Source organism: Trachymyrmex septentrionalis, unplaced genomic scaffold (assembly GCF_001594115.1).
Source record: "Trachymyrmex septentrionalis isolate Tsep2-gDNA-1 unplaced genomic scaffold, Tsep1.0 scaffold132, whole genome shotgun sequence".
NCBI lineage: Eukaryota > Metazoa > Arthropoda > Insecta > Hymenoptera > Formicidae > Trachymyrmex > Trachymyrmex septentrionalis.
In genome coordinates, this window is record NW_017304461.1 from 20,906 (window position 1) to 31,064 (window position 10,159).

The following is a 10,159-nucleotide window of genomic DNA, read 5'->3' on the forward strand; positions in this document are numbered from 1 at the left end:
CAAGAATTTTTGTACTTTTCGGAATATATGTATAGTTGAATATATTCACGAGTACATGTGGTTTCCAAATTTTTTTTTATCTATGGAAGAACGATTAAGAATCGAAATATATAAAATGTATCAGACAGCCTAACAGAGTTTACCTTTTCAGTCCGAAATCCCGGTAATGTCATTCCGCATTCGCATCATTTTGTGGACGAATTTACTATGTGCGAGGCGGCGGCATTGGAACTTGGATGCGTGGTGAACGATATAAGGCACGTTATAGTCTGCGGCCATAGCGATTGCAAGGCGATGAATCTGCTCTACGCTTTACGGGACAAGGAGTTAGCGTCTCAAGTACGTTTTCCTTGCGCGGTTGCGTTTTCTCGATTAAAAATTCATCCACAAATTCTTTTTTTTCTCGCGTCTCGTTTTCGCACATTTTCGTAAGCGCGCGATGATGCCATCCGAATTTTAGACGAACAGAAGAATGTCACCGCTGAAAGCGTGGCTGTATGCGCACGCCAGCAGCAGCTTAACGAAGTTTCAGCATCTCGAAATCACCGGTTTTCGTGAGCCGATTCTCTTCCAGGGCGAGATGTCATTACGAAAATTTGTCGCCTACATCGATCCGGAGGATAAATTCGCCATTGAAGATAAGCTGTCGCAAGTTAGTACACAGATCGAACAGGACGCTACGAGAATAACCGGTCATCTATCTCGTTACATTTGTGGAATTTGTTTTGTTGCAGATCAATACGTTGCAGCAACTCCAAAATATCTCGTCGTATGGATTCCTAAAGAAGCGTCTGGAAAGGCACGATTTGCACATCCACGCGCTATGGTTCGACATTTACACCGGGGATATTTATTACTTTAGCCGAGCCAACAAAAGATTCATAGAGATAAACGAAACAACGGAGCCGCTTTTGCTTAAAGAAATTAATAAATATTACTCCTAGAAATCCTTTTTCCAGATAATTGCGTATTTATAATCCAACATATGGAACGTCGTTCTCGACATTCTTTAATTTATTATATAATTATATATCTATTTTTATATACATATAATATATTTACAATTTATTTAATATAATATTCTAATTAATTATAAGTTAATCTAAATATACTACTATATGAATAAATCAAATAAATAAGAAAAAGTCAATATAAAATTGAGGTGGCTAAATCTGAGATGGTTAATAATATTTTTATATGTAAATTTTAAATACATTTTACAATTATATAAATTATGCTCCGCTTACTGTCAGACTTGAAGCGCATGGTAACATAACGTCGCCATGTGTTACATTATATTATATTATAGAGTAGGAAATTATAACAATGACGTTATATTATTTTCAGTTTGTGTCGACTGGGAGGGGGTTTTTTGATGAAATCTCGGTGATTTTCGGAAAGTTTCCTGTGAACCAAAATGATGAAGGAGCTCTCAGGGAACTCTCAAAAGCAATCATAGGAGTTCCCGGAGAGTTCTTTTTAAAACTTAAATAAAGCTACAAAAATTTTATGAGTTTCCGGAAAGCCTGTGTTGTGTTGGGATTATTTATTATCCCAGCAAACGAGAATAGATTGAAGTGGAATAAAATAGATTCCTTTTCCTGGAAAATCCTGAATGCATTTTTATTCATTTATAGAAATTGCATAAAACAAATGTCTATATTTTTTCAATCCTGAATGCATTTTTATTTATTTATAGGAATTGCATAGAGCATATTTCTATACCTTTCTATCTAAAAATAATATTAGCGTTTTCTGTGCATCGTGAATACTACTCAATTCAGAATTGTGAATAGGAAGTACAGTTTTTTTAATTCAGTTAAATTTAAAAATAATATCAGCAATTTCTGTGCAACGTGAACACTGCTCAATTCAATATTCTGAATATAAAATGCAGTTTTTCAATTTAATTGAATAAAAAAAGTTTTTATTTAAAAAAATGAACCATAAATGCTACTTAAATTATTCAAAATTGTAAGTAGGAAATTTTTCATTTTAATCCAACTAAGTTAAAAAAAAATTGTAACATAAAAATAATTATAATGAGCTACATTCTGTCGTTCCTCTTTGATTAGAAGTAAAATGAATGATCGAATGTGAACACTTGCAAAAAACCAAGTCGAAACCAGGCTCGAGGCTAATCATGGCGTGCGACATCGACCAAACGAGATTAAATTATCCGACACTTTCCAGCAAACGAAATTTTGTCCACCCAATGTTATCTCATAGTAATGTAAATTTTTTATACTTTATTATATCTATTAAATGATGATATTTTTATTATATCTATATAATTTATAGTTGGTTGTACTTGAAATAGAGAATGACACATTTATCAATTGAAGAAGTGGGTAACGTAGAAGATTCATAATCCAGAGATCCCAGGTTCGAGAATTCCCACTAAGGTTTTTTAATATCAATTTGAGGTAGTTAATTTTAGGTATAATTATTATAAACGTCTTAGAAAAATAAAATTTGTAACCCTCAAATATAAATGTTTTTTTTTTTTTTTTTTTCGAATATTAAACTAATGTCAGCTTGGATCCAATTCATTTCAATCCATTCAATCTATTTACATGAATTTAAAGTACGCATTAAAAAAATTTTAATCCATTTTAATCCATTCACGTTTGCTGGGATTATTTTAATTTTAACATTGATATCTTAGGCTGTAAATTATTACAAGAAATATTCTTGCTAAGATTCTTGAAGCTCTTCCATATAATTTTCATTCTTGCTAAGATTTACTTTTCACAATAAATTTTTTTTTTAAGTATCAGCATCTTTATCAAATGGATGATGAGTTTAATTGTGATATTATTTCAGCTTTAGTTTATAATTGCGTTTTAAGCGACGCACAGTTCATATAACTGAAAGATGTATTCAGAATTAACACATAAAAATATTATTAGGCATTGAGATCTAACTTCGATCGTATTAGCCCTTTCCTTATTTATTTGATATTGATCGATATTTAATGTGGCGAAATATAAAGATATTTGCATTATGGAAAGTAAACTTTATTATTTGTTTTTGGTCCCCTTCTTTCTGATTTTATAATTTTATAATGGAGTCAACAAATTATTTGGCCTCGATTGCCTCGAGAAAAGAATTAAAATCTCAAATCAACGATAAAAGAACCACTGATAAATAGACGGACCGCTCTGAACGAACTAGAGCATGCTAGTTCTGAAAGAGAAAGCAAAACAACGAAAGAAGTCGCAGAAATCAGAGTTACGGAGCGTTGTTAGGATCCTCTTCTTGACGAGTGCTGAATGCAAATTTATGTACAATTATTAAACTCATCATTATATTTAATATACATTTTTGGAAACGTTTTAAATAAATGCAGTATAAATTTCTAACATAATTTTTTAATGCAAGAACAAATCTGAGTTCACACCGGATTTTTTTATCACCTCAAAAGTTTATAAAACGTTTTAAGCTTATCTTAGATCTGTGTTTCTAATAGTACTGAGATACGAATTACAGTTAAGTTAACATTCGCAATTGATATTGCAAGTTTACATAAATATTTGCACAAGAGATTAGATTTTCTTTAATATCAGATCTTTTTAATATCATACAAAACATAAAATAATTAAAAAAGATCACATTACATAACATTCTGTATCATATTAAATGTGCTCTCTCTCTCTCTCTCTCTCTCTCTCTCTCTCTCTCTCTCTCTCTCTCTCTCTTTCCGTTCTTCCTCTTTTCTTTTTTGTTTTATAAAATTTATCGAATTGCAAAAGTTAGTTACAAAATTAGTAATCAAAGTGTAATATAAGCGCTATAAAAAATTGATTGTTATTCTTCCTGGTTACTATAAAACAAGCGGTGAAATAATCCAGTAATCTTAAAATGCGTGGATGCGAGATCGCGAGTCCGAGTTCTTGCGTCTCCCGGCTATGTAAGTACGTGAAAAACGGTGCGCATGGTTCGCACTTTTCCGTGTGCTACGCAGTAAAAGTGAAGAGAATTCCCTCAGTTTCCAAACGGAATCGTCTAGTTAGGCCGGTTATAAATAACGTTGCACCTAAAGTAAAGAAAAATACTTGAAAGAATAGAATCTCTTTTTTCAAACCGTTTGAAGTCATAGTTACTATTCTTAAGAATTGAGAAATAATGTCAAAAATCGCCATTCAACATCATTCGATATGAGTACTATTATTGAAGTTAAAAATTATAGCCAAATAAATCTAACGTATAACTAATTGCCTATTGTCACTAGAAATACAACCTCAGGTAGCCAATCTATTGGTTACCGAAGAATAGAATGATGTTATAATGTAGGATTGTCTGTCGAATTTTGTTGCAACTTTAATTTTAAAAATTATCCATAGAAAATCCAATGTTCGGCATGACTTTATTTTCAAGAATAAAGGAACAAAAGTTACGAAAGAGAAATTTTGCCATCTTCAGATGGCATTCATAAAAAGCAAATAACATTTACACTCTAAATATCTGTGTATATGGATAGTCATAAAATAATAATTCTTCGTATACATGCATGTATAAAATTATTTTACCTTATGTAACTGATCAAATGTTTTTTCTTAATAATTTGACAAAGATTTTTGATAAAACAAAAAAAAGTGAAAAAAAACGGACTTATTTTTATAATTTTATAATTTATATTACAAAACAAATTTTTATAATTCATATTATATTATTTAAAGAATAAAAAATAAAAAGAATTTATTAACAAAATTAAGCTTTTAATCGATCTTTTTGATAAGTTTCGAAGCACTTAATCAATTTCAAGACTTATCGCAATTTAAGGCTGCGATCAAAGTCTCACTATAAATGCTTTGAAGCGTTTGATTAACCAATTAGAAGAAAGAATTTTACGAATTAATCAGTCAAAAAACGCTTTAGAGCATTTGTAGCATCGCATTGACCGTACCTATAAATGTACGTAAGAAATCATAATAATTTTGGACATGTATTGAAAATCTATGTAAAAATTACACGAATTGAAACACGAATATATTAATTACATTTGTATATGGGTACTGAAATACACAGCGTACAGTTTACACGCAAATGTACTTAAATACGCGAAATATCTTGATATATAGTATATTAATAATCATATGAAATAAAATATGAATACGTTACACGTGTAGCCGTATATTTCAATACATGTGTAACCGTACATTGAAATACATGGATTCCTTTCAAACAGTGCGCTCGATATACGTGTATTCGTGTATTTCTATATCCGTGTACCCGTATATTAAAAATTATACGGATTAAAACACGGATATATTAATAAGTAAATAGTTACAGGTGTAACACGTGTATTCAGATACATGTCAAAAAGAGATCACTAATGTATCTCACATTGCATCAATATATTGGTCAGTATGTCGACTATTTTATAAATGTAATGCCTATATATACTTGAGAAGGCATTATATTTATAAATTGTAATCGATCGATCAATTTTACAAATCAATCGATTAATCAATCGATTAATTTTATTAATGTAATTGCTAGTAATGTATAATTACATTTACAAAATAACTTGACATACTGACCAATATGTTGCAACACGCACTACATAATATTATATATATATATATACGAACAAAAAATTAGATATCAGTTAGAAGTTCCGGATCATTTATGCGATGATTTTAATTTCCTAATTATAAGATACGTGTCATGTTTTGAAGCGTTCTTTGATAAATTAGTAAAATTCTTCCTTCTAATTGATCCATGAAATGCTCCAAAGTATTTCTCAGAAAATATTGATTTTATCCCACAAAATAAATTATTTATATTTGTCATGTGTGATCCACATTTCTTCATATACAATATAGACCTTCAACAAAGCTCCTAAGAAATTTCCGAAACGTCTCTAGGATAAAGTGTGCTGTACGAATTATGAACAAGCTTTTTTTTTTTTGTTTAGAACGATTTCAAAAGTTATTGTTGCATTGCTGATCGAGCTAATTTTCAGAGCTGGTCCTCCGCCTTATCGAGCGGTGCGGCTGTTCTCTCCATGAAATTATGTTTTATTTAACGAAACGGATAAGAAGATAAGAGAACGATGTCACGATTTTGCGCGATCTCTTTTTTCTTACGCGTTACACTCGTCCGAGAAAAAGAGTGCGCGGCCAGTGGTGCGTGCTGAAGCATAACGCGCTCCGTAGCCGCTGAGCGCAGTGGCATTACCACTTCGTTACGCTCGTACCTTTCCGAAACTTTATGCCTGTGTCGTGACGTTATTCCGTCGTAGCGTTGGAAAACGGTCGGACGTGCAGTAATTAACGAACGGCGCGTTGCATTCACGTAATTAATTAGCGGGTTGAATACTTCGGTAGGTCGTTTAATGTCCGTCCTGAGTTACGTGAAAGGTGCGCGCAAAAGATGTACATGTAATAGGCGTGATAAACTGTCGGATAATCCGTTTGGATTTTTATAAACTTTCTCGGAAAACTAAGCTGCATGGAAACGATGTTTAGTTAAAATTAAATTAAAGAATATAATAACTCAATAATAATAATAATAATAACTTTCGATCTACAGTATAGATAAGCTAGAACAATAATAAAGCAAGACGCAATAGAAATTCAGCCAAAAGATGAGGTATCAATCAAAATTTATCATATTGTATAATAAGAGTAATTATTTTATTTAAACTAATGTTGTTAAAATATTACTTTTTTTCAGTGTAAGAAACTAAACCCGAAGAGGTAAATCTTTGAGAAGATGAGCGGAAAACTAAAAGCACATTTCACATAGTAGATCACGACATAATAAAGAATTAAAAATATGCTTAAAAATTAGCAGATAAGATATGGCCTGTAAAAAATAATTATTCTTATCATACAATATGGTAAAGTTTGACTAAATATCTAAGCATTTTTTTCGCAAACCTTTTTAGTAAAAGATTATAGAATATATTCTATCGATATCAATCGAAAGAAACTAATATATGCATAGCTTCCAAAATTGTAAGAGGTATGGACTGTTTTCTGGTCCACCACGTTGGAATCCTTGCGTGCCACGTATTCGTTTTCACGTTTGAGTAAAAGTGAGTTCCACGTAAACTGCGGCTTGTTACGCATGCATATAGCACACATCTTTGCAAGGGACTAAGGAATATATAATCAGGTCTTCGATAAAGTCATGAGATCGACCATTTGTGTTCTGCACTATACTTACGATATTTCTTAGTTTTTTATTCCCACTTCTCAATTAATCTCCGATCAATCGCAAGAGCGAAAAAGTGTGACCAGCTCCGAAATATGCTGACGATAAAAATCGACTTTCACTTTTGGTCAAATATTCCACGACGAATTATTTTTCATCTTGGTTAATCGTTCGTAAAAATTTCACTGGGTAATAAGAGCGCGTGTGGTCTTCTAAGTGAAAGGATATATATTCGCATACATGCAACCCACAGACCCACACATACATATATGCTGGAACGCAGCTTTGTTATTTTGGATGTTAGATATTTTAAAAGGTTTCAGATTAAATTTCTGTTAAATCCATAGGAAATTATCAAGATTCTGTGCCTTTGCAGTTTGATCTGCTAGCTAGTTTCCGACGTTTTCGGTCGAATTTAGGTCGAGGAAGTCACGAACGCAGTACGTTTGACACGATTTCCTCTGTTCGCCGGTCGAATGTCAAGGTGTAGGTCCTGACATACAGCTCCCGTGTACGTGTCTGACACTCTGACCCTGTCGCTTGTTTAAATACCCGAAATACCAAGTGAGACAGTTAGAAAAGTGTCGTAACATTGTAACTGTACAATTCTGGCGTAACACGACAAATATGAAGCGACTCTTTCGAGATTACAAGAACATCTTTCGTTTTAGTTCTATTATTATTCTTCTAATTAACAGATAGAGATTTCCGACATTTGCTTTCATTTCCAAAGCCGAAATATTTTATTTTATCAAAATTTTGCAATTATCTTTGATTTTAAAAGAATTCTGAAGAGTACTGATACACTTACCCAATATAATTAAATCTATTTGTAATTTTTTTGAGAGCCTAAATTGATGATATTGACATTTAAAATAAACAAAAATAATATAAAGAATTAAAGAATATATGTATATATATATGTGTGTGTATTTTAATATCTGCTAATTAATAATATATATCAGATAATTAAATTATTAAGATGTAATTTACTTAATTACTAATTATAAAATAAATAGGAATATTATAGAAAGATGTCCTTAATTAATTTCCGAGATCCCAAAATAAACATAAAAATATACAGTCCTTAAAAATTGCACGGGTCAAGCGTGCTAGCAAAAATCGTCATATCCGCTGAACTTATTATTGGGCAACTCCGTTCAACACGGTGTGTCGAATGTCCCCCAATGATATCGTGCATTTTTGCACAGTGTTCGCAGAACGTAACGGCGACGGTGGTCGTAATTATAAAATGTCGCAAAAGGGTGCAATGAACTCACGAAGCAGTCGCTGCAGTACTGTATGTTTCCGCCAAAGGCCAGACGAATTCTTATAAAACAATTCAATTGTATTGCGCATAAGCTTATTTTTATTATATATGTATATTCGATAATATTAATCATTTACACACTGAAAAAAATTTCTAGTTGAAAATGAACGAATTAGAATCTGATTAAGGATTTGACGATTCCTCTAGAAGGACCGTAAAAGCTAATTTGACTCTATGCACATTTTTTAATTAAATAAAATTTTAACCATTTTATATAATTGAAAATTTTTTTTAAATTAAAAATATAAAAAATGATGAAAAGTCACAAAAGGATATCACGAAGCAAAATTGAAAAAAGTTATATTAGTTTGAATTTCGCGAGGAGCCAAATTGGCTACCTCGATTCTTTGAGTGTTAAATTTATTAGAATTCTAATTGAAATAATCGGAATGATTAATATAATATTTCTGGTAAGAGAGATCTACTAGAATTCTTATATTATCAACTTAAATAATTATTAATTATTCAATAATTAATCAGAATTCTAGTTATCTCAACTAGAATTCTAGTAGATTTAACAAGAAAATTCTGATGCGTTTATATTTTCCATTAGAATTATTATTTGATTTAATCAGGCCATTTTTTTCAATAAAATGAAATAGGTCAATGCAATAAGTCATTACATATATTTAATCTCCTAGTCACATTGACAATAAATATATAATGAATTAGAAATAATTTTATTACAAACTTAAATTTTTCAGATTTTTGTAAAACTATATAAATCATTTTTTTTTTTTTTTTTTCAAAAGGATAATACAGTTGTATTTATCCAGTGAATTCTTATTGCAGTTCCTAAGAATCAGCTTATAATTGCATTATACTATATATGAGATTATTTTAATACTGAATAGCAGGAGCAAAAAATTTTGGATGCAATTTTATATCTAGAGTGAACAAAGATAAATATAAAATAAATAACAATAAAGGCAAAGTAAAGTAAGTAATTGTGTTTGACTCTTACTTTGCCCTTTATTTGTACAGGAAGAGTCCTTCAATCTGTTAGATAAATATAAATTCCTTAACGTGAGCTTAATGTGCATGTGTGTATGTGTATGCGTGGGTAAATAAACGCACGATTCTTCGCACTTTATCATGATGACAGAAATTGTGTTAGGCGAACGCTAATCTCGATGGAAGACTCTGAGTACAATGGAACGACGCGCGTATCTTCTAATGATACCTCATGCAAATGAGTATCGACGCCTCTTCGTCGCAATGGGTATTACAGTCGACCGCCTGTCGTGCGTAAATCATTCATGCGTTCGAGCGTATAAGTTCAAGAACAATGGTGTTCGTGCTCCGATCTATATAACGTAAATACAATTTTACTTCAGCACAACCAGCGACAGCAACAGCAACGGCGGCGGCGGCGGCGGTGGCGGCGGCTGTTCATTGTGCCTGCGATGGTGGCAAGCAGCTCTTGTGCCACTGACCCACAAGCACACTTACCTATGTTATACTATGCCTGCTATATTCGCCGTTCCGTTGTCGTTGTAGTTGCCTTAATGCCCATACATACCGCGATACCAACCGCGACACGATGCAACGTCGCAGAGAAGTGCGACATCCAGAGAACTCTCGCATTGAAAATTCGTCGTAATTTTCAACGCAACCAACGTGCCGATAGCATGCTCGACCCGATCGGTTTTAATGGAGCCT

The 10,159-nt window shown here is 32.1% G+C and overlaps 1 protein-coding gene across 1 annotated transcript in view; it reads left to right on the plus strand.

Moving 5' to 3' along the window:
- LOC108757096 (beta carbonic anhydrase 1) overlaps positions 1–990 on the plus strand; it is a 2,528-nt gene extending 1,538 nt beyond the window's left edge. Inside the window, exons 3-5 of the mRNA XM_018501430.1 lie at positions 152–339; positions 461–652; positions 735–990. Coding sequence (XP_018356932.1) covers positions 152–339; positions 461–652; positions 735–944 — 590 coding nt within the window. The 3' untranslated portion in view covers positions 945–990. The remainder of the gene's footprint in view (positions 1–151; positions 340–460; positions 653–734) is intronic.
- The last annotated feature ends 9,169 nt before the right edge of the window (positions 991–10,159 follow it).